At 40.3% G+C, this 25,852-nt stretch overlaps 1 protein-coding gene across 1 annotated transcript in view; it reads right to left on the bottom strand.

The window, feature by feature from the left end:
• Positions 1–502: 502 nt before the first annotated feature.
• Positions 503–25,852, bottom strand: part of ARHGAP42 (Rho GTPase activating protein 42) — a 306,489-nt gene continuing 281,139 nt past the window's right edge. The window contains 5 exon segments of the mRNA XM_043504183.1: positions 503–6,697; positions 6,900–6,979; positions 17,383–17,445; positions 19,928–20,084; positions 23,441–23,821. Coding sequence (XP_043360118.1) covers positions 6,609–6,697; positions 6,900–6,979; positions 17,383–17,445; positions 19,928–20,084; positions 23,441–23,821 — 770 coding nt within the window. The 3' untranslated portion in view covers positions 503–6,608.

Raw genomic sequence — 25,852 nt, 5'->3', positions numbered from 1 at the left:
AATTTTGAGACATGTGAGCCCCCAAGTAGTTACAGCACCTCGCTCATCTATAGGAACTTCAGCTGGTACATGTCACCAAATACCTACCTGCCTATAACTATGAGAGACACTAAGGTTTAGTTGACATTATTATTTGTTATGTGCCAATGATGCTCTTCTCTGTTATCTGAAGTGCCATTTTCTCATGTTCACTTCAGTCACATATTACAAATTTCCCAGTTAAAAGATTCTATGATCAAGAAGGTATTTGCTGAACTATGAATTTAGCATTTTTATATATGTCCATTGCTTAGCAGTTTGAACATGTTTGTAAGTCACCATCTACATCAAATGGCTACATAAATAATATTTATGCAGCATTCAGTCATTGTGGTATCTAGGCAAGAGTAACAAAATAGCACTCCAAAATAAAAAAATAAATGGGATGAATAGGAATAATAAATGGAATAAAATAATGGGCTGAATGGGAATCCAAATGTAAAAATAATGAAGAAAAAACACCTGTGTAGACAGACTTTTTATTTTTAAAAATATTTCTTAAATTCATGAAATACAGTGTAAAGTACAGCACAGGTACTGTAGCAAGTCAGTTTATGAATAACATGACAGTTATTTACATGTATATATGTACAGAGTGCAGATAATTACTGAAACCCCACTACAAAACAAACAAAAAGTTCCATATGATAATTTACTAGTAGTAACTTTTAAAATATATTTTACTTTCTCATGTTATTGATTGCATATAAGTTCCTGGCATTAAAATACAGTATAATATCTAAGACTTCTATAAACTCTAGTACCGGCAAAATAATCATAAATATCATTCAGAATTGAAATCACAAATGTATAATCTTCCTAAACTTTATATTTGCTGCAATCCAAACTCTCAGAGCATTCTGGGAGCACTCTGAAATCCTGACCACCAGTGCCAGAAGATTAACGCTGATTCCCAACACAAGCTTTGCAAGAAGCTCAGATACAGAAGGACTTTCAAATAATGTATCCAAGGAGGAAAGCATCATTTAAAACAACAAAGTTAAATAACCTATGAAATGCTGCCACATACAGGAGAACAAATACTATGTTATTACCTTCAGTGGCTGGATGGCAAAATCAAAGCAACAGCTGCTTGGATACAGAGGACCCAACCTATTTTGATTATCCTGATTAATAGCTTGGTCAACACTCTCAGTTTTGCATGGGCAATGCCTGAAAGGGTATTACAGCAGCAGTCACCAAGGCTGTGTGAGCTGCAGGAAAATGACAATGCACTGTGTTTCATCCCTGGTGGGTGGGGTGATTTATGGGGGATCCTTTACTAGAGAAAACAAATTTTAGAAACTCTAAAGATAATATTGGGAGATATCACATCTTCCACTTTTCGGCAGAACACCTACTGATTTCAATGGCACTTCCTTTTAAATACCGAGGGGCAGATCCTCAGCTGATGTAAATTGTCAGAGCTCCATCTTTGATGTCATTGAACTATGACAATTTACGCCAGCTGAGGAGATGCCTTATGATTGTATAACATGGTCCTTGATTAGGAGAGTCATCTTCTTGTCACTTACCCAAGAAGTGCATGAATTGGTGGTCTCACACCGGAAACATTCAGATTAATGTACTTTTTTATCTCACTATTTATTCTGATGTAATATTAATAAATAGAAAATAAAACAGGGCCCAGTGCACAAGTATACAAATTATTGCTGTGTTATAATGCTTTTTTGCTGTTTGTAAAAAGAAAAGGAGTACTTGTGGCACCTTAGAGACTAACAAATTTATTAGAGCATAAGCTTTCGTGAGCTACAGCTCACTTCTGCATGGCTTAAATTTTACTGTCACCCCGCTAAGGTTCCTTTCCTAAAGGAAAAAACCCAAACAATTTCAATTACAGACAATGAAGAGAGAATATCAAGTGAAAATGTATAAAAGCATTGGTATGTTCCTTATTACTGTCAGGAATTAGCTCTGGTGAGCAATTCTGTGCATCATTTCCTCCAGAAATAATTCAACAATGCACTTGTAGATTAGTTATATTATCATAAATAGCACTTGGGAGAATGGAAACATTTCTCAGGACACATAACTATAGTTTAATTTAAAAGCCATCTCACACAGTATTCAAAACTCCAAAATGTGGCAAGAATATTTTAACACTGAACTTGTAGAAATGATACTGAAAAATCATTTTTCGCTCTGATCAACATTATTAAAAAAACCTTGGATATAAAATACTTATATACTGTACATATTTATCATACACTTTAACAATCCTTCAGCTGATTAATTTGAGTCACTATGTTAGATTGCAATAAGTACCAAATGACTTAAAAAGTAAAACACACAGTTAATTATATAAACTGTATACACCGACAAATGCTTTTCACATGACATTAACATCAGTTAGAATATGCTACAAATGTGAATCTTACAACTTTGAAAACAGTGGTTGCCTTGACAAGATTGCTACATCTTTACTGGCAGGGTAATACAGAAGATTTATCGCAAGCTTCTTGTGCTTGCAGAGTGAATCCACGGCTGTTTTTATACAATAATACAGGGACATAATCAATTTTTTTAATTAACTAATTTCCTGATAGAACAGCCTTCAAATACTGTCTTTAACAAATTCATTGAAACAAAAAATAAAAAGGAAAAAAAATTAATAAAAATAATTAAAAAACCCAAGCCCTATAAGACCTTGAGGGGTTTTCTGCTCCTCTATTTCAGGAAGGAGTGGGAGCACCACTATCAAACGAGCTCAGGCCCAACGCTCTCCTGCATTCCTGTCTCTCTAGACACACTGCTTCCTCATGTCTCTTCAATTCCAGTTTTGCTCCTGTTGCTATGTCTTACAAAGCTTGGGGTTGGGTGTGCACCATCAACACAACAGAGAAACTGATCACACATAAAGTGCTCACTTAATGCACCACGTGAGAGAGAGAGAGGAATAAAAAACCAAACAAATAGTTTTCATCTCGTTCCGTTAAAGCATTGGTAGGGGTTACTTGTAAGAAACCACACGAATACCATTTTCAGATGGCAATGTGAATTTAAAGGTGGCTGTGTTCCTTGAAAATGATATGCAGGATGCAGAGTGGCTGATTCACAGATTCCTATGTACCCCATGTCTATTCACTATACACTACTGAGGAAGAGAAGGAGAAGGCTCACATAGTACATAGGCTTAAGGGGGAAAAAAAGATCGTCCTCTCTCTCCCTAAAAGTTCCATGACTGATAACTCACTCCAAAGGGCTGTAAGGAATGATTCATCTCAATGGGATTTAAGAGGAGATGCACAAAAAGGGCCAGATTGTGATTACCCTGATGGGGAAATCAGGGTGGGGGAAAGACAGCTCAAACAAGAATTTTGCCCCAGCCCATTGCACCCCTGTACAGAGGTCAGACAGCGTGTCTGGGGGCACTACTCCATGCAGGGTCACTGGTTGTCCTAGTCTTCTGAGCAGGGCCCTACCTCCCTCTCCACTAACAACCCCCAGGAGGAGACACAGCACCTCTCCCTGGAATGGTGAGAAGGCGCAACCCCCTTGTTATCCCACCACCTTAGGATGCAGCCGTCAAGCACCGCCAAAGCATAGGCAGTCAACAGTGTGTTACACAGCATGGGATAAGAGAAGTTGACATTTCAGAGGTTAATTACTGGGAGGTCTCAGAGCTCTGACTCAGGGGAAGTGCCCATTGAAGTCAACACGAATTTTGCCTGACTTAAGAGCTTCAAGCTTTGACATGCTGAGGAGCCTCCTTCCTACTTTACCTCAGTGCTGAATACAGACACGTCAGAAAGATATTTGCCTCTACTGTCCAAGAGGGCTAGCTTTGGAATTATCCTTCACAACAACCTACCGAGGAAACACTCTTCATGACACGAGGTGTCAACTGCTGATAGTGACCTGGGCGAGAATGCAACTCTTGATAGCGGAGTAGCATGAACAGCCCAAACTATTGTAGTCACTGAATTACTGTAGTCATCGATCCCATGGTCTGACTCCAGTGCCCGGTTCCAACCTGCCCCCTACTAGCCTGCTTGAAGCTGGTGGGAAGCCTCCGTCTGTGTCATGCAAATGATTCCAAGAGCTCCACCCCCAGCAAGCTCCATTTGGTGCTTTCAGTGCAGAGATGACACTTGCCACCAGCCTGAATTTCAACAATAAAATTGCTGTCAAGAAATGACTCACTGTGAGCAACACTCGCTGCGTTGTCCAGGAGGCAGGTTCAGAAGCTGTTAGAGATACACTACTTTTGAAAGACTGCGTATGTTGGCTATAGAGAGCCTACTAAGACAACCAGGGAAAGTGCCAGAAAATTTGGCAGTGTTTAAAGCTTGGTAAAGTTTTCAGCCCTGGGAAAAGCTCCTATTTAACCCCTTAGAAAGCAGTGTCCACTATTTTGGTAAACAAAGGATTAATATACTTAATAGAGCTGGTAGAAAAAACGCTGAGAAAAAATGTTTTGTTGGTTGTCAAAATCAAAATGTTGCATGGAGACGGTTTCATTTCAACAAAGGTCTGAGGAAGCCCTGCCTGGTGAGCTGCTGTGAAGCCAGCGCTTCCAAGGGCTGTGGATCCAGGACAGCCCGCCAGATGTACTGTCTCAGCGTTGGGGACTCCTGGGCTTCCAGGGTCTGCAGCTCCAGGACAGGCCACCAGGCAGAGTGCCCAGGAGCCGGGGTGCCATGCCAATTTGCAGAAAACTTCAAAATTTGGGGGTTTCATTCTGAATCGGAACAAAACCAAATTTGGAAATATCTAAATCTTCGGCACAATGGAATTACTTTGCCCTGCATACCTGCAATATTTAATACTGTTACTGGAGAAAGAGCTAACAAGCAGGAGAGTCTGTATGAGAGGCAATTCTTCCTGTAGCACGAACAGCAATGAGCTCAGCTGCTAATGTGTTAATGTGGCACTGAAATGATTTTGCTTTGAATAGTATATGCAGTTACTGCCGTTTTCCTGGAGCAGTTCAATAAAGAGCTATGCCCTGACTGAGCCACTTGCTTAAGCACATGTGTGATTCTGTTGACATCAGTATAGGGTTTTGAGGCTATGGTGTATTGACTCCCAAGAATGGATTCACCAAGTTAGCAGCCCTGTCTATTAACTAATTGGGGTTGTCCAAATTCAAGGGGAATTTTGCCAAGAAAGCCTTCAGGACTGGACTCTATGATAGTTTTTTCAGCAAGCAGAGTGTCTGCCTTGGACATATGCTTACTGCTTACTCTCTTCCTTTTCTGATTTCTGTTCTTTGTAAAGGATTGTTATTCTGTAATAAAGTGCCAGTGCCCTCACTGTTTATTACAGCCTTTTATTAATATAAGTCATTGTACTTTGATGGGAAAACACACACAAAATTTAATGTCAGTAGTTACAAAATGACTGCCTTTTAGTTCCAGCTAGAGTAATTAATGGTTATTTGTAAATATCTATACTAAGCAGTTTTATCATCATGTTTTGGAATTGTTGTCAAATAATTCAGTGAAATTCTGAGGAAACTGTATTTCAAACTTAACAAAATAATCAAAGTTTATCTAATGTCAGATACTTTTTACAGCTAAAAGAAGCCTTTAGAAATCATAGCTTATAAAACTAGACACTTCATAGGTCATTTGTCTTGTATGCGGTGGAAAATCTGAAAAACAATTTGGGTGTCTTAATGGCATTGTGGGACTATGCTGTTTTATTTCAGGTTTTAGATTATTTTCATTCTTTGTTGCTAACCTCACACATTTCCGCATCATTTTAGTTTCAGTATTTTTTTGTTTGGTATGGTTGTGGTTTTGAGACAAGCTTAGAATGTCTTAGGGAAGATGGATGCTAGAAATATCATTTATTATTAATATTAATTATATTGATAAAACAAACTGATGAAACCAAGGAGGAAATAAGATAAATCTGTATAATATTTGAATTAAATGTTGATTTTAAAAAGATCACATTCTGAAAGAGCACTTACTGCTTAATCAGTGTACAATCTAATTTGGTTATCAGTTATATAAATTACATACATTAATGCATCTGCATATTGTGATCTCGCTGCATAACAAGAGATTCAAAACTCTATTCTTATGGCAGATTAACTTCTTTCATGAAATGACTGGGACCCGTCTCAGAATCAAATTTTCTAATGCAGAAGACAGATCATAGAAATATATCTTGCTTTATGAACAAATATATAATTTTTTACATGTAAAACAATATAATTGTAAGAATCGGCAGAGTGCATTGCCTGTGAATTTCACACTGGTTGAGCAATATCTCAGGTCCGACATGTTCTGCAGCTAATTTTCTGATTTTATTGCTCAAATGTTCCTTATCCATAAAAGAAGTATGCAACATGCTTGTGTTACAAACAATGGAAGTTATTTAAACAGAGTACCATCTGCAGTACAAAAAACTGTTAACTATTTTATTATATCCCGTTCCATTTATAGGGAGCTACCTAATTTGCCCTTGCAGAATTTGAAGAAAATCTACCACTCTCTGCTAATGGGCTGATCCCCACATCTGTGTCAGATAAAATCATAGAGCTTATTATTTGTTACCATGGATACCATGAAGATACTGCTGTCCACTAAAGATTACTAGAGGAAGACAACATAATTCTCTGGAACTAGTCCTGTTTTGCCTTCATAAGTTGCTTTTAACCAGCCTGGTTCCACTGATGGGTACACTGCACAAAAAAAAAATTATATATTAAATATATATTAAAACTTGTTATAGTTAATAAAAAGATCAACATCATTATAAAAGATCAACATCAGATTGATGTAGACATAAAAACTAAATTTGAAGTGAAAATCTCTTGGATTATCTCACAGATGCAGTTATGTTTAAATATTGTCTGTAAAGGAAGACTATCTAATACATCTTACCATTTGAAAATATCGCCCCCTGTGGGAAGGAGAGCTCATGACTGTGCTCAGCTTTACAGGAATACATGGCTTTGGCTTGTCTGAAAGATCAAAATATAAAAGTTTGTTACAAACAAAAAAAAGGAGAAAAATGAATTTAAAAATCTGAGAAGCAGAGTAATCTGATGAACACTGAGCTGGGAACCAGGGAATCCTGACAGAGTTCTAGAGGAAATTCAGGAACCTATCTAGACTAATTCCAGGTCTGAACATGATTTTCTGTAAGGCCTTGGGCAAGTCATGTAACTTCTTTGTACCTCATTTTTCCCAGCTCTAAGTAGAGATATCAAAATTTATGGGCATCACCTACCACACTGAGGTGAGGTGAGGATAAATTTGTTCAAGATGTCATGTGTTAAGTAAAAGTACTGCAGTTTGTGATGCAATTGGAGATTATTGGTATCACTTTTTTCTCAATCAGAATGTTAACTCAATGATCTAATATACCAACTGTGGTAGATTTTAATTGTTCAGCATATTATTTTGTGTGCGCTACATAACTCCCCACAACTTTCCTCCCATGAAATTAAATTAGTGAACTCAAACCGTTATATTAAGGTGGACACAATTTACATGTTAAGGACCTCTCTGCTCCACCGTGTGCTAGTGCTGCTGTGAAGGCTGATGTAGAAGGATGGTTCAGCCATTCCCCTGCCTCCTCCACACCCACTTTTAGAGCTCCATGCACCCCTGTAGGAATTAGTAAGGAATGAACCCTTCCCCTAAAGGGGTTCCAGAGAGTGTTTAATGGACGGGTGCTGGTTGCTGACGTTGTGGTGGAACTCTGAGTTTAAGCAGTCTGTCCAGAGGATGAAAATATCATCAATGTATCTCTGATATACCACTGGTTTCATTATGAATTTGTCCAGAAATTCTTCTTCAAGGTGGCCCATGAAGAGGCTGGCATATTGCAGAGCTATCCTACTACCCATTGCTGTTGCCATGGTTTGGACAAACTGTTTGTTGTTGAATGTAAAATTGTTATGGGTGAGGATGAAATGAATGAATTTGGCAATGAGCTCAGGTTGGATACCTGAGGACTGTCCACTGTCTTATAAATATATGAGACAGGAAGTTATGCTGTCATTGTGAGAGACATTGGTGTATAGGGAAGTGACATCCATGGTAGCGAGGCTGGTGTTTGGAGGGAGGTTGCTAATGCAGTGGAGTTTCTGGAGGGAGTCAGTTGTGTCTTGGAGGAAGTTGGATCTTTGTGTGGTGAGTGGTTTGAGGATGGTTTCTACGCGTCCTGATATTCCTTCATGGCTCTCTTACTCTGGAACACTCCCACGCTAGCATCAACTTCCTGGACATGACAATCAGCTTCAATAATGGAACCCCACAGACAAGCATATATAAGAAATCTATGGATCGGTACACCTATCTTCATAGATTCAGTAACCACCCCAAACACACCAAGAAATCTATTATTTACAGCCAGGCACTCAGATACTACAGAATATGCTCAAAGAAGAAAGTCCAGGGTATACACCTTAACACACTCAAAACTGTTTTCACCAAACAAGGACACTCCACCAGAGAAGTAGACTGCACCATGAAATGGGACATCCAAATACTCCAGGAGAACCTGCTTCTATAAGAAATAGAACCCCCTCTAACTGCACACCCCTAGTTGTCACCTACCATCCCACACTGGAACCCATATGAGATATCATCAAACAACTACAACCCACAGTTGATGGGGACCCTATATTGAAAGAAATCTTTCCTGAACCCCCTCTTCTGGCTTTCAAACAACCTCTCAACCACTCCAAGCTCATCATCAGAAGCAAGCTCCGCAGTGACCAGGACACACCCACTCAAAATGGCACCAAACCCTGCCAGAACAACAGATGCAAAACCTGCAGAAAACAACACACCTTTCAAGGTCCATGGATCCTGCACAATCCTATCACAATGTGTGGTGTACCTCATGCAGTGCTCTAAATGCCCTAACAACAACTATGTGGGTGAAAACAGACAATAACTACGTTCTTGAATGAACTCACAAAGGAAATGATAAAATACAAAAACTCTCTATCACCCGTGGTGGGTGAACACTTTTCATAAAAAGAAGAGGAGTACTTGTGGCACCTTAGACACTAACAAATTTATTCGAGCATAAGCTTTCGTGAGCTACAGCTCACTTCATCGGATGCATACGGTGGAAAATACAGTGGGGCAATTTTATATACACAGAGAACATGAAACAATGGGTGTTACCATACAGACTGTAACAAGAGTGATCAGGAAAGGTGAGCTATTACCAGCAGGAGAGCGGGGGAGCGGGGAACCTTTTGTAGTGATAATCATGCTGAGCTGTAGCTCACGAAAGCTTATGCTCAAATAAATTTGTTAGTCTCTAAGATGCCACAAGTACTCCTTTTCTTTTTGCTGATCACTCTTGTTACAGTGCATATGGTAACATCCATTGTTTCATGTTCTCTGTGTAAATAAAATCGCCCCTCTGTATTTTCCACCGTATGCATCCGATGAAGTGAGCTGTAGCTCATGAAAGCTTATGCTCGAATAAATTTGTTAGCGTCTAAGGTGCCATAAGTACTCCTTTTCTTTTTCCAGATACAGACTAACATGGCTGTTACTCTGAAACTTTTACCAAATCACCCTATATGTGACATATCCATCCTCATTCTCAAAGGAAACCCACCCAACACTCTCAAAAGACAAGGCTGGGAGCTTAAATTCAAAACTCTGCTACACACTGTCTGCTACACACACTCTGCTACACACTAAAAACCACGGACTGAACAGGGACACTGGATTTATGGCTTATTACAACAATCTGTAGCCTACTAACCTCCTTCTTTTTGTCCTATGACTGCAGAGATGTTAATGCGTCTCTCTATCTTGAATGTCCCTTAGAATATGTGCTAACTACTTATGCTAAACAATCCATTCCATCCTGCATTTAGCTATAAGGCTCCAAATACCTTTAACAGACCTGAAGAAGAGCTCTGTGTGGCTTGAAAGCTTGTCTCTCGCACAAATAGAAGTTGATCCAATAAAAGATATTGCCTTACCTATCTTGTTTCTCTAATAAACTCCAGTCTGCACAGACCAAGATTTTCACAAAGCTCATACTTCAGTTTTTTGGGTGTCCTCTTCAAGGCACCTTAAAGAGGCCTGATTTTCAGCACTTTTTGATAATCAGGCCCTTTTAAGGGCTCTCAAGTTTGAAACCCAATAGCACTAGACACTTTTGAAAACCTTGATCATAGCCCCTCTTGTATGGTGGCAAGGAGAACAGCACACCACTCGAGATATCTCTCCCTCTCATTTCTAGCAGGGAAGAGAAACCCTGAACTCACTCCCAAAAAAAAAAATAGATTGTGCCTCCCTGTTGATGCTATTATTTGAATTCTAGTAGCACTTAGTGGAGCTAACTTTGATTAGTGCTTCCAATGTTGTAGGCACTGTACAAACACGTAGTGAGAGACCGTAAGCTCTTCAGGGCAGGGACTATCTAAACAGACAAGACAAACAAGCAAGTGTTGTTACCCCCTCTTACAGCTGGAGAACTGATGCAAAGAGAATTCTGATAGCTTGTCTAAGATCACACAGGAAGTCCGGGACCTGTTTCAGACTGAACTCTTATCTACAGAGTCCCAATTTGGTGCCCTAATCACAAGCCCTCCTCTTTAATTTCATATGATAAAGAGTTCTATAAACATTTATGATAAGTATGCTGACATGTTCATAGTTCTCCCACAAAATATCTATTTCCCATATCATTTAACCATAAAACTATACATAATACAAACATGAGACAAAAAAAAAAACAGATAATCCAAGGTATCCTGTACTGAATTTAATAATCCACAGATATTATTATAAACACATGGATACTATACAATACCCTCAGTATTCGGTCAGGTTGTAAACCATTACAGTCAGGCTGTGTTCTAAACCAAGGTTAAGAGTTCAAATGCTACAGTGAAAAGGGGAAGCTAAGAACAGAGAGAGAAGAAAAATGGTAATATTTGTGGATTGTGTGTGTGGAGAACTAAGCTATTTAGCTTTCCTAGAGTCAGAATATGTTGATTTTTATTGTAGCATTCAAATGAGATAAGTGAGAAAAAAAACAATTCTTTCTTTCTGTGGCACTTTCTTATGCTTAGTGAAATATACCAATTTCAGCTGAATGGAGGGATGTTTATTTCCAAAAATGAAATAAATTTGAGAAAAAAAAAAAGAGTCTTGGTCTTGCATTCTCCAATTAAAAGAAAGTTTGTAGGACCTGAGTGTCAAGTCATTGCACCTGTAAAATGAGTGAATGAAATGCAGTGATTAATTGACTGCACAGTCTTATAAATGCATTCAAGTATGAACAAGTTTGCTTGAATTAACAGTTTCTTCTAGTGATCTTCCTATTACCTTATTTATTACTATTGTTCTTGACATATAATAAAACCCCACTGACGCCATGTACAAATAAAACTGTGTGTGTGTAATAGCACAGTGATAGACATAATCTAGGAATATATTCCCATGATTTTTTCACTAATTTTCAGGCTCCTGATTATTCCCTCAATCTCCATCACATTTTGTGATTATTAAGAAATAATTTTCCTATGATGGTATTGTCTAGCCACAAGTGTTATCAAGCTTTCACGGCTCAAGGCAATCTTATTGTGTGCAACTACGCAGATGGACATTCTCTCTTGCGGTGCTAATGCGTTCTTTCAACCAATGCTGCCAGTTGAAGAGGGTGTGAAAATAGCACTATCATCTATAGTGAAGATCTTAAAATGACTAACATTATTTTGAAGAAGAGAGTTACTCATGCCATTCAGTGAAAGAGTTAGATAATGGCACCTACCTCTCCTAAGAGCTCACTTTCCTTAACTTGAGTTGAAAAGGTTACCTAGCAGAGAATACATTTGTCTTCCCCTCATAGGGTGGCAGGCCCCACTAAATAAAGTAGGTCAGCTCCCCTTGTGCCAGAGCAGTTGCTTCCATTTAGCCAATGAAGAGGAAGGGCAGGAGCTGGGAGATATCAGGGATCAGGCAGAGAGCTGGTGACAGAAAGTCCCAGTGAGTCATTGCAGGCTGGTTCAGTCAGGAAGGGCAGGTGGGCACTGGCAAAGACCAGGGGACAGGAGTGGTCCTGGAGGGAAGCAGAAGGTGGTTCCTGGGGAAAGGGTGAAGGCAAGGGAGCAGCAAGACGGGTTTGCTGACTGGCATCTCTAAGACAAAGAACCAGGGCCAGAGGACTGAAGGCAGGAGGAGTAGCAGCAAAGGGAGCTGCCTCCTGGCTCTAAGTTGGAGAACTGCAGCCAAGGGCTGGAGAGGACTGAAGGAAGGAGAGCAGCGGAGGAGCTTAACTTCTGACATCTCCAAGGCCGGTGGATGGGACCCAGAGACAACATGATAGGGCCAAGGGAGTGAGGGATGCTCCGCTGGCAAGGATGCTCCCACACGAAAGGCTGTGGGAATTCCCAGTGGGAAGAGCAGAAATCTGTCCTGGTACAAGAACAGGAGAGGGCTGATAGAGTCCAGGCATTGTTGAAGGCATGTGCAGTATACAGGGCATCAAGGGATGAGGTATCTTGACTGCTTGTGCTGGGGTGAGAAATGGACTACATTTGGGACTTTTGCTATGGATTATGTTGTTGTAATAAATCAGGAAGGGCAGTATTGAAACAAGAAAGCCTGAATAGAATTAGGGGATCACCTGAGAGGAGAAACCGAAACAAGTGTGCCTGTCATGCCATGACCTGCCGCAAGAGGGCACTCCAGGCAGGGGCTGCCCTACGACACTCCCCATTTTCAGGCCTACTTTTACATTTTTCCTGAATCCCCAATGATGAGTTTATGATTGTTGGCATCAGAACATTTGGGTGATTATCTAAATCTCAGCAGATCATCAAATTATTATTGATTATTGCATGGTGCCAAAGCCCCTGCCCCTCCAAGCTCATCATCAAAAGCAAGCTACCCGCACACCAGGAGTCCTCATCTGCCAAGGAAACCTGTATAACACCTTCAAAAGACGAGCCTGTGAGCTTAAATTCATAACTTTGGCTGACACTAAAAAACATGGACTCAACAGAGACACTGGGCTTATTACAACAATCTATAACCGCACACACCCAAGCTGCCTTCCCTCCTTTCCTTTAACTACTTATGTGAAACAATTTGTCCCACCTTGTAATTCTCTATGACATTCTGAGTAAAAGACCTGAAGAAGAGCTCTGTGTGACTTGAAAGCTTGTCTCTCTCTCACCAACAGAAGTTGGTCGAATTAAAGATATTACTTCACCCACCTTGTCTCTCTAGGCACTTTATAGGCAACCTGAAATGTTAGATTCCTGCTCTAAAGAATGTAGTCTAGATAGACAATGTACACGTGAAAGAAAGGAATGGAATGCAATTGTTAGTGCCAGAGATTTTGTTTGGATTCTTTTAAAAAGTGTTATCCTTTGTATAGGACTGTCAGATAACTGATTAGGTAACGCTTCTTTGCAAGGATTCATAGGACATGGATTTACAGGCCTTGAGGTACAGTCTAAGGTGGAACTTGAAGGAGAACAGAGTGTGGAGGCACCCTGGATTCCAGGTTTATAAGGACATGTGAAATAAGGCACAGACGCAAGAGGACGACGACGACTGGATGGATATGTTTAATTACATAGCAAGAAGGAGACACAAAAGGGAACATAGGTCCCCCCCTTCCCTAGACATCGTACAAACAAGTCACATTGATTCAAATCCTGAGCCTGTTCCCCTGGGACCTTGCTGCTAGCCCAGATGAAATATGATCACTGCACCCTCTCTCTCATTCTTTGAGCTGTTCCCTCTCATGCAATTTTGATCGCCTCTATGCCATGATGTTCACTCCAGTCAGTAGCTTCTCATTTATCTGAACTCCCAAGAGTTCTGTGTGCCCCTAATGGAAAGCTAGAGAACAGGAAACCTCACATTTCTCAGACTGTAAGCTCTTCGGGGAATGGACTATTTCTCTGTGAATTTTTGTACATCATCTATCACAATGGGGCCTCAATCCCCATTGGGGCTGCTGGGCAATACAGCGATATATGCATAAAGGAATAATAACTATGCTGCTTCTCTGTCAAGGGTATTATACATCAGTGACAGGGATTAGATCCAGTGTGGAGCAAAGGGATATACCATGGCCTGGTAGCTGGGTGCTCCACCAGATTGAAAGCCTATCTTTAAAGCTAGGTTTAAGGGAAAGAATTATTTTCTTTCAGATTATTTTTCACATCCAAAATTGCTTCTGGTTTTTGTTTGTTTTTGCACTTTGTAACAATGGTGAGGAAATGGAAAGAATCCTTGCTTTAGGTCCTGATCTTGGAAGCTGATCCATGTGAGAAGACTTCTGGGGAGCTCTGTTGGGGTCTGTTTGTGCAGAGCAGTTTGCAGGACCAAAGCCTCGTGGTGGAACATATTTGGCCAAGACACAAATGTTAGAAACTGAATTACACACTGTATTGCAGCTTCATTTATAACAGAATGCACAGTGCCTCTTTAACAGTGCAACATTTACATGCATGAGCTAACAGCATAGGTTCCTGTACTAACTTACAGAAGGACATCAGATCTCAAAGCTCAGATACCAAGCAACAGACACCCCAGAAACACCTCATATGGATGAATGGATGAAGGCGGCGGTAATATTGTAACGTCAGAATTTACCATACTTTTACTTCTGGTTTTTACTGCATAACTGTGTCTGTGTTTCCCCCCTTCTCTGTTAAAATGATCCATATATTTGTATTTTTATGAATGCACATATGCTTTCTAGTAGGCTATTATGGAGAGATCAAGAAAATTAACTTGTGGGGTGAGGCAGGTCATATTTACCATGATTTCAATGGCGCAGAGAGACAGAAGAATGCTTTAAGGGCTCAGTTTGGCCCTCCTGTGCATAACATGCATGCAGGTTTAAGCAAGAAATGGCTCTGACTGCTCCCTTGTTGCAGAGGCTGGTCTGACTCAAACAGCACTGTAATAACAGCTGAGCCACCTTTTATCTCTTCTTTCCTCATTCTGTCTGCTGACCTCTCATTCTCCTTGTTATTGTCACTATTCTGCTTTCTTATGAAGACTGGACAGAGGAGCTATTAAGCCTGTCAAGCCTTTCCTCCTTAGCCATCTATCATCTGCCCTCCACCCCCATTATGAAGCAGCACAGCTGTGTTCTTCTTTGTCAGATTCTTGCTTCTTTGTGGTTTATATACAAGAATGGGAGGGAGGAAGGGGAGAACGCACAGTGGGAAGGAGGAGGAGCGGAGTATGGTGGAGGTAGAGTGTCAGAGAACTGCAGAGCAGGGCTCTTATCGAGGCTCCCTCAGCTTGTGTGCCCCACTAAACTCAGCCATGCTGCTGCCTCCTCCTTCCCTCATGTAACATCATAAAGTCCCGGCCACTCAAACTGATCAGCTTTCTCTTGAATTGGATCCTGCCACCTGCTGGGTGGCAGGCAGCTGTCAGACTTGGACTGTAAGTTACTAAGCATTTTGGTGCCTGCCTGCTTGCCAGTTTCACATCAGCACCTATGGTTCCATGGATTATTGTTATTGGATGTTGTATGTCTATTACTCTATTGCTCAGAGGTCCCATTAGGCTCAGGATCTTGCTGTTCTAAGTGCTACACAAAAAGGTGGCCATGATCCCAATCTCATAAATTAGAAGGCCAGAAGGGACTATTGTGATCATCCAGTCTGACCTCCTGTATAATACAGGCCATAGAAGTTTCTTGAGTTAATTCATGTTTGAATTAGAGCATTTTTTCTTAAAATCAGGGGATGGATCACAGGGCATGGATCACTTGATGATAACCTGTTCTGTTGATTTCCTCTGGGGCACCTGGCATTGGCCACTGTCAGAAGACAGGATACTGGGCTAGATGGACCTTTGGTCTGACACAGTATGGCTGTTCTTATGTAATTCAATACTGAGTTTAAAATTGCCAGTGATGGAGAATCCATGAGAACCTTTGGTAAATTGTTCCAATAATTAATTACCCTCACTGTTAAAAATGTGCACCTTATTTCCAGTCTGAATTCATCTAGCTTCAACTTCCAGCTGTTATATTGTGATGTATCTTAGTCTGCAAGACTGAAGTCTCCACTATTAAATTTTTGTTTCTCATGTTCCTCATTTTGTTACTTATAAACTGTCATCAAGTCACCCTTTAACCTTTTCTTTAAGCTAAATGGATTGAGCTCTTGGAGTCTCACTACCTCAGAGTGCTTACAGTCAAAGAGAAGGTACACAGGAAGGGTAGGGGGAAGAAAATATACACAGTTTTTATATTTATATACATTTGATTTTTTTTTAATGGTCTTAGGTTTGCAATTATGTAAATAAGTGCTGCTCAGTCTTGCCAGCAAGCCTTGGCTGATTTATTATAAAATCATGGCAGAAAGGACCATGAGTAAGGCTATGATTCTGTTACGGAGGTCACGGATTCTGGGATTCTTCTGGGGCAGGGCTGGAGCAATGGTCAGCCCCAGAGTTGATAGAGCAACAGCCACCAGAACAGCTGACCACTAGCTAGCCCTCAAACTGCCACAGCATCAGTCCCTGGCCTGCCAGAACAGCGCCTGGGGCTGGAGAAGCAGCAGTCAGCCCCTGCCACAGGAGCAGGTTCTAGCCCACGTGGCACTTTCTCTCCCCCACAACCCCAAGGTGTTTTTAGTAAAAGCCAGGGACGAGTCTGGCTTCTGTGAATTTTTGTTTATTGCCTGCAACCTGTCCATAACTTTTACTAAAAATAACCATGACAAAATCTTAACCTTAGTCCTGAGTGATCTTCTGATAGTGCTTGAGCACTTTTCTGGTGCTAGATCTGGAACTGCTTATTTGCCTTTAATCTAGCCCTTTGGTTGGGAAATCTATGGAAGCCCACAATGAAATGTGACAAAGAAAAATAAAGCAGAATGGAAGAAAGAAGAGGTTGGATAACATAGAGATGGTTCCTCTTCCTAGAGGAACGACATCCAAGGAATGGATGTCTGCTCTAGTATAATTAAAGTGACAAGACGAAAACAAATCCCACTGATTGTGTAAACAACTTAAGGGCCCATGTGATGATCACATATTTCCCCAAATGGAAACTGAAGCAAGGAAGGTGTGGTGGGAAGAATAGTAACAAGCTTGATTATTTTTATCCAAAGCTAAACTTTGGAAAGGGCAGTTTCACTAAGAGGCACCCTACTGTCCTCGGCTTCTGTAAAGGTACTGTCACAGCAGATGGAGAAAATCAACGGTCTAACTCACTCTCTTTCTATGAGAGAGGTATAGAAAGGATGAACCTAACAAATGGGGGCATGTTTGCACAGCAAGGGATGCTTCCTTGGAAGGTACAAAGTATTGTTTCCCACTCCTCCATGTCAGTCTCTGAAAGCATATGGCTTTAATTTTTAACTAAAATTCAATTGTGTAGGGCACTTACCGTCCTGAAGAAGTTTGTTTAAGTGAACCAGCACTTTCGAACAACTGGGCTCTTGCGGCCACTCTGAAAATTGAGTTAAGAGGCATTTGGTTTTAAACTTGTCCCTTTCAATGAATTGCAGAGAGTTATTTCAGTTTTAATAATCTAAGGCAGCGGTTCTCAAACTGTGGATTGGGACCCCAAAGTGGGTCATGATTCCATTTTAATAGGGTTGCCAGAGCTGGCGTTAGACTTACTGGGGTCCGGGGCCAAAGCTGAAGCCCAAGCCCCACATCCCGGGGCTGAAGCCTGAGCCCCACTGCTCAGGATCAAAGCCCGAAGGCTACAGCCTTGGGTGGCAGGGCTCAGGTTACAAGCCCCCAACTTGGGGCTGAAGCCCTTGGACTTTGGCTTTGCTTCCGCCCTTCCCCATCTCTCTCCCCGCCTAGGGTGGCAGGGCTCGGGCAGCCTCCTGGCAGTAATTTTTGTTGTCAGAAGGGGGTCATGGTGCAATGAAGTTTGAGAACCCCTGATCTCAGGTATTTTTAGTTGGACAGACAAGAAAATGTTAATTTTTATTTTAAATTCTTTATTTGATTCTTAAATTGACTGTGCTCCTTTTTTTCAATCTGAAAAATGTAGGACCAATGGAGGAAGCCAAGAAGCAAGTCATGCTGAGCTTAGGTTCCAGTTCAGGAAGAAACTTAAGCATGAGTCCAGCTTGAAGGACATGAACAGTCCAAGCAGCTTCAAGCGAGGCATGTGCTAAAATAACTTGCTGAACTGGTAAAACAGTAAGGAACTCTGCTGAAAATGCAACACAAAACATTGCCATAATTTTTAATTCATATTCATGTCTTGTCACTAAATAAACCTGAAGTGAGGGAGATGTAGTTTCTGGAGAGGGAAAATGGATGTTATCATTTCTGGGTTCACTGACCACCAGTCCTGTGCTCTGAGCACTAGAAAACATTTTTAACTCACAGTTTATGTGAAAATAATCATTTCTATTTTGTAATGCATTCCAACCCAAGAAATCTCTAGCTACTTTATCAAAAACAAATAAATTATTTCAGTGCATGCAATGGAACACATCAATTTCAGAGAGGAATTAAATTTGTCTTGCTCCGATTTCTGACTGTCAAAAGAAAGAGGTGATGATGAATAACACTTTATCCTTGACATGTCACCTGGCAGTCCTTGGCATTTACATCTCTTAAAATAATAAACACAGAAGAAGCAGAGAGATAATGTTAGAGCTGGCTGAATAGTATTAGTTAAATAATTTATTTGATGGATTTAATTTTCTCTCCTCATTATTGGCTTAATCCAAAGCCCAATGGTGAAGTCAATGGGAGTCTTTCGCTGATTAGAGCTGGGTGAAATTTTTCAGATGAAACTTTTTCACCAATAAATGAAGATTCAGACTGACCAAAACATTTCATGGATGAATACTTGTTGATTTCAGCAAATTGTTTTGGACAAAATGAAAAAAGAAAAACATTTGGAAATGTCCAAACAGATAATTTCATCACGGTCACAATGAAACATTTCGATTGTTCAGACTTCAGTCACAAGAGGATTTGGGCATCATTCACAAAGCCGTGGAGGAGGTGGTCATGGCAGTTGTGCTGCCCCTCGCTTATCACCTTTAGGGCACTCCCTTGGGATGTTGGAAACCCAGGTTTGAATCCCTGCTCTGGAGCGGGGTTTGAACCCACGTCTCCCCCTCTAGAGTGACTGCCCTCATCACCAGGGTATAGGATATTTGGGGATGGACATCTCTCAATCTCTCCTGTTGAAGATATTCTACTTTGTGCAAAATACTTGAATAATCAATGGGAGAGTGGGAATGACTCTATAGCCCAGTGGCTAGGGCATTCCCATATGAAGGGGGACACCCACGTGCCAGTCCCTGCTCGGATGACTTCTTAATTATTTATACAAAGTGGAACAGTTTCAACAGGAGAGGCTGACAGACCCCAGAACTAGAATAGTCTATAGTCTGGTGGTTAGGGCACTCACCTAGAGAGGGGAAATTTACATTCAAGTCACTGCTCCAAAACATGGATTCAAAGCTGGGTCTCTCACATCCCATGTGAGTGCCCTAACCTCTGGGCTAAAGGTTATAAGGGGGTATCACTACCTTGTCTTCTGTTTCTGTGAATCCAGCCCTTCACTTCTTTTGCTTTTATTAACAACACATGAAATGAAACATCTTGGTTCAACCTAACCAATTAGTCAAAAATTTTTAAAAAATATTTTTTTATTTCAGTTAAACTCAAAGCAATTTTTAAAAATTTTTCAGAACTGCCAATAAACCAGAAAAATCTATTATTGACAGAGCTCTCCCACTGATTTCAATACACTTTGGGTAAGCCCCCATCTGCCTAGTTTTCAGAGTTTATGAAGCTTGATGAATAATTCACAAAGATGACAATTTCATTTGATTTATCTCATCAAATATTCATGAATACTTTTCCCATCATTCACCCAGCTGTATAGGATAGTTTGTATGGGAACATAATGCAATACATCAAATCTCCACTCAGTCTTGATGACTTACACGGATCCTGGTCTCTGATAGCCATTACTTGATGCAGTATCCAATCTCAATCTCCTGTGCATTTTGGGTGGCAACTCAGGATTTGGTGGAGCCTTTGATGTATCTTTGGCATCAACTGAGGCTAAGCTCTGTACAGATCCGTCGCAGCTTTTGTTACCTACAGGGAACAACCAGAGTGCAGGGAATATAAGATTTCAGTGTGCCTTAATAACAAGTATATCATACATAACATAGCAGGATTTTTAAAAAGAAAGAGACAGTGTTTACTAAGAAAGAGAACAGACAGCCTATCAAGCAGAAGGGTAACTAGGAAAGCATCACCACCAAAAATGGAGAGAATAAAATTAAAACTTTGAAGAAGGCGGAAGATTGTTATGCTGCACCGATGAATAGATAATACGTTTTCTGTACACTGATGATGCTAAAACTCTATTAGTAAAACACTAAACAAGCCAGCCTCCTGTCTGTTTAATACTAATAGCTTCCCCCCCAATAAAAACAGAACAAACAAACAAACAAAAAAACAGGTTTATGAAGTTTTTGTCGATTAAAATTAAAACTTGTTTAAATGACTATTTTGTTACCACATCTTAATAAAATAAAACAAACGTTGCATAGCTTGGATTTTATCTGTCAGAAACAAGGTCCTAATGTAATATTAAATAAATATTCAGTAATAACAGCCAGGAAGCCTTAGAAAAAGATGCGTCTTTGTACCTACTTTGTTCTTATATATGACTTTCACAGGTTTCTAATAGGATAATAATACATAATAATAATGATAATAATAATAATACAGTGGTTCACATTTTCAAAGCACTGTATAAAGACTAATACATTTCATATATTTCTTGCAAGGCAGGTAAATTTTACTTAACAAAGTCCCGAATTTCTAGATGAAGAAACAGTTACCCAAGTTGATCTATTTATTTGTACTGAAGGAGCACTAAGGAGCCCTAGACCATAAGGCCATCCTACTAAGCACTGTACAAATCTACACAGTAGATCAGTGGAAGAGCTAAAGGAAGAACTCAAGGGTTCCTGGTTCCGAATCTCATGCTCAATCCATCAGAATTTATTGTCTCAATGATTGTGTTAACCTTAGCAATCCACAACATTATAAATAAACTAACTTCTTTTGGTAACTATTTTTAAGGGCGCTACCAAGTCAATTATCAAGATATTGTGAAATCATCTTGTGATGGACTGCACTCAGTTTCTGGATTCCAGAACAGGAGAAGTGGCCAAAAATCTTTCATCCCATGTGTGCACACAGACATGTTCAGTCACACCTTTGTAACCTAGTGGCTAGATTATATGATATACCTGAACATAAGAACGGCCATACTGGGTCAGACCAAAGGTCCATCTAGCCCAGTATCCTGTCTTCCAACAGTGGCCAATGCCAGGTGCTCCAGAGAGAATGAACAGATCAGGTAATCATCAAGTGATCCATCCTGTCGCCCATTCCCAGCTTCTGACAAACAGGCTAGGGACACCATACCTGTCCATACTGGCTAATAGCCATTGATGGACCTACCCTCCATGAATTTATCTAGTTCTTTTTTGAATCCTGTTATAGACTTGGTCTTCACAATATCCGCTGGCAAGGAATTCCACAGGTTGACTGTGCATTGTATGAAAAAATACTTCCTTTTGTTTGTTTTAAACCTGCTGCCAATTAATTTCATTTGGTGGTCCCTAGTTCTTGTGTTATGAGAAGGAGTAAATAACACTTCCTTATTTACCTTCTCCACACCACTCATGATTTTATAGACTTCTATCATATCCCCCCTTAGTCATCTTTTTTCCAAGCTGAAAAGTCCCAGTCTTCTTAATCTCTCCCCATTTGGCAGACGCTCCATGCCCCTAATAATTTTTGTTGACCTTTTCTGAACCTTTTCCAATTCCAATATCTCTTTTTTGAGATGAGGGGACCACATCTGCATGCAGTATTCAAGATGTGGGTGTACTATGGATTTATATAGAGGCAATATGATATTTTCTGTCTTATTATCAATCCCTTTCTTAATGATTCCCAACATTCTGTTCGCTTTTTTGACTGCCGCTGCACATTGAGTGGATGTTTTCAGAGAACTATTCACAATGACTCCAATATCTCTCTCTTGAGTGCTAACAGCTAATTTAGAAAAATTATCATCGGATGAATAGAATGGAACATAAAGTAAGAAGATAGATAGATATATATACATACTATATGTTCCATTCTATGCATCCGATCAAGTGGGCTGTAGCCCACAAAAGCTTACGTTCTAATAAATTTGTTAGGTTCTAAGGTGCCACAAGTAATCCTGTTTTTTTTTGTGGATACAAACTAACACAGCTGCTACTCTGAAACCAGCTAATTTACACCCCATCATTTTATATGTATAGTTGGGATTATGTTTTCCAATAAATTTTGCATTTATCAATATTGAATTTCATCGGCTATTTTGTTGCCCAGTCATGCAGCTTTGAGAGATCCCTTTGTAGCTCTTCGCAGTCAGTCTGGGACTTAACTATCTTGAATAGTTTTGTATAATCTGAAAATTTTGCCACCTCACTGTTTACCCCTATTTCCAGATCATTTATGAATATGTTGAATAGGACTAGTCCCAGTACAGACCTTGGGGGACATCACTATTTACCTCTCTCCATTCTGAAAACTGACCATTTATTCCTACCCTTTGTTTCCTAGCTTTTAACCAGTTACCAATCCACGAGAGGACCTTCCTTCTTATCCAATGACTGCTTACTTTGCTTAATAGCCTTTGGTGAGGGACCCTGTCGATGGCTTTCTGAAAATCGAAATACACTATATCCACTGGATCTCCCTTGTCCACATGCTTGCTGACCCCCTTTTGGGGACATTTAAAGAAAAGCCATCTTCTAAGTAGAACATACTGACTAGAGCACATTACAACAGTATGTAGCTTTCTGCACCACTTGCCAAATCACCTTGGAATTCAAGATATTGGTAGTGTTCTACAAAAATCCTACATGATCTTGGATCGAGTTATTGTAGAAATGGTCTTGACCTCTTACGAGATGCAGCTGAAAACAAAGCCAGCATATAGCCATAAGTGGTGAAAGTTTGGGTGCTGGGGACTAGGTGTTCTCAGCCCAGAGCCCTATGGACTTGAATTCAAACCCCAAGTCTTGTCACCTTTAATCATGATGCAAGACTCATCTCTGTTAGAATGCTGAATCCTGGCTTTCTACTTCAACCCTACATGTAACTAAGCCATGCTAGATGAGGTGAGACTATTGTTCCAAGTTGTGAGGAGGGTTGATGCCTTTTAAACTATGCAAAGGGCACAAATGAAGGGCACCTTAGAAATACTGCTCAAAAAATGTCTGGACAACAAAAGAACATGCTGGAAAGATTCCAAAGTAAATGAACAAAATCAATTAATTTCAATAGCCTTTTGATTAACTTAATTTTTTCTGGTGCATCATGTTAAACTCAGTGGTGTCCTGATAGAACAACTTAATGCAACATATAGGACCTACCTTCTGCTGAAGGAATTGATCTGAGGGAGGAAGCTGCAGACCTTTTCAGCCCAGACAGACCATAAAGCCCTTTTTTGGTCAGATCTATTGGTGGAGATGTATTCTCTGGGCTAGTGACAGAAGCTACACTTTGACAGTCTGACTCCACATCTGTTTTGGTTGCATCCTCCTTAGAGGAGGATTCTGGACTTGTGGTCCAGAGGCCTGAGCTCTTCTGTCCATTGGAAGAAGGTGGAGATGCAATCCATGGAATTCCTCCTGATTTCTCCCTGGGTTGGGATGAGGCAGATTTTGTGGTGCTGTTTTGTTCTGATGAATGAGAAGAGAGTGATTCTATGCTGCCCATGGGGGTGCTGTCTGGGCTACTACTGTATGAATCACCTGAAGAGGAGTGGGGAAAAGAAGAAAAATGACATTTTGCATGTAAATTACGCTTTCTAAAAGTGTCCATTTTCCCAATGCATATGTGCCCCTGGAGCCTTCAATAATCATGAAGCTCGTTAGTATATAGCTTTTGCAGATAACAATTCTCCAAAGGGAATGGGTATTTGGTTAATTTGCATTTCAATGGGGCAACTGTTTTATGTCCCCTCCTATGTGAAGGAAGCAGTCACATATTCCTCTGATGGTTTGCTCCAGCCATAGGCTACCGTGACAATACATGTGACTCGGATTGATGACAAAGTCTCCAGTTCTCTTGTTTCACAGCAACTACTTCTACTATTTTGTTTTAGTTTGAACTTTCCAGTCTCTTTGAAGATTGCACTCCTGGAAACTTTCTACTTCTGGCTCCCTATTCTCCAACCCAACTGCTGAAGACTGAGGGGATATGGCTCTTGGATCCAGGGATTAACAGAAGTAGGAGATGCATCTTTGCCTCTCTGGACCCAGCTCTCTGAATGCTTTCCTACTTAACCTGAAGATGATCCAGGAATTAGGCCTCATTAAAGCAAGTTAACGTAATCTTTATTGGGCATGATGTGTTAATTGTATATATGGTTGAATACTGATGCTAATTATTGAACTGTTTTAAGGCTGAGAAGGGATCTCTGGAAGTAGTGGAACTTGTGCCGTTTCTCTACACAAGGAGTGGGGTGGCAGCAGTCCATCGGCTGGTGTATCCTTTGCTCATGGAGTTCAGTTCCATATGAGCTTGTTGCACATCAGTGCACTGTAGGGACCACCTAATTCTTTATTAAACAAAGGCCTCTGAAGTTATTTTAGCCAGTAGACTGGAATAGCAGCTAAGAAGTTCCACGTCTTAGTGGTGATTCCTAACTGGCCCTTCGCTTGCCATCTGTGCATGCAGACACCCAGTTAGAGTGCACAGGTTTGGTATCTGCACACGTTAGGAACACATAAGCATCTGTATGTAGCTAATTTTGAAAAGTTGATGCTAGGTACCCAAGAACTCCCAAGAACTCTTTGGAGATTTGTACAACAACTAGATACAAAAAAATACATTCATTTACCGCTTTATCTATGAATTTAGTTTTTTATGGCAGTAACATAAAGGCTCCTTGAGAAGCCATGAGACCCAAAACTTCTTTTGGAATCAATTTCACACCAATGGAGATGCTAACATTTAGCAGATTAAATTCAATCTGGGCTACAATTTGACTGAAGTTCAACCCCTACTAATGGTAATATTAGAAAACAAAAAAGTGGGTGATAATGAATAAAGAGGGACTTTTTATTTAAGTATATCTGAAAACAAAGAATCCCTTCAGGTGGCAATTTACTACAAATAAAACCCTCTGCTTTTAATTATAAACCCATATAGAGGACTAGGTTTAAAGTTCAGCCTACACGCCATTCAGTGCTTGGCCTTTTTTTTTAAGATTGCCAACATGGGTGTCAATTAACAGCAGCTGTGTAGTGGTTTTGGTGGTATAGATAGCTGTCTACTGGGACTTAGACAGAGACCACACAATTCATTTCACACACACGGAAGAGCTGTCTAATGGTAACAGCTTTTGGCCAAGACTAACCTCAACTGGATTGACCTTACTACTGATGAGGTGAAATGCTCTATTATACCAGTTCCAATCTTAAAGATCTTATTAAAAACAAACAAGGTGAATCTTGCATTCTTTTTAGCATTTCACAGTCTGGAGAAGGCCATTTCAAATCATTTGGTGGTTAGTTTGGAATAACAAGCCCCACAATGTATTTTCAATCACTTTATGCCACACAAGAACAGCTTGACAGAACATACTGTGAAAGGAGCAAGGAAAGCACTCATTCAACAACACTGACGTCTCCTCACTTTATTGTTACTTTTCATAGAACCACTTCAAATAAGCACCCACTGTGCTTGGAGCACAGCAATTACCATTGCTTACTAATTAACAACCAGGGGAACTAAAGAACAAGACATGAATAGAGAGGTAAATAGCTAACAGTATGAAT

Source organism: Dermochelys coriacea, chromosome 1 (genome assembly GCF_009764565.3).
Source record: "Dermochelys coriacea isolate rDerCor1 chromosome 1, rDerCor1.pri.v4, whole genome shotgun sequence".
Lineage (NCBI taxonomy): Eukaryota > Metazoa > Chordata > Testudines > Dermochelyidae > Dermochelys > Dermochelys coriacea.
The sequence above is the reverse complement of the archived record's forward strand: the minus strand, read 5'-3'. Positions and strand labels throughout refer to the sequence as shown.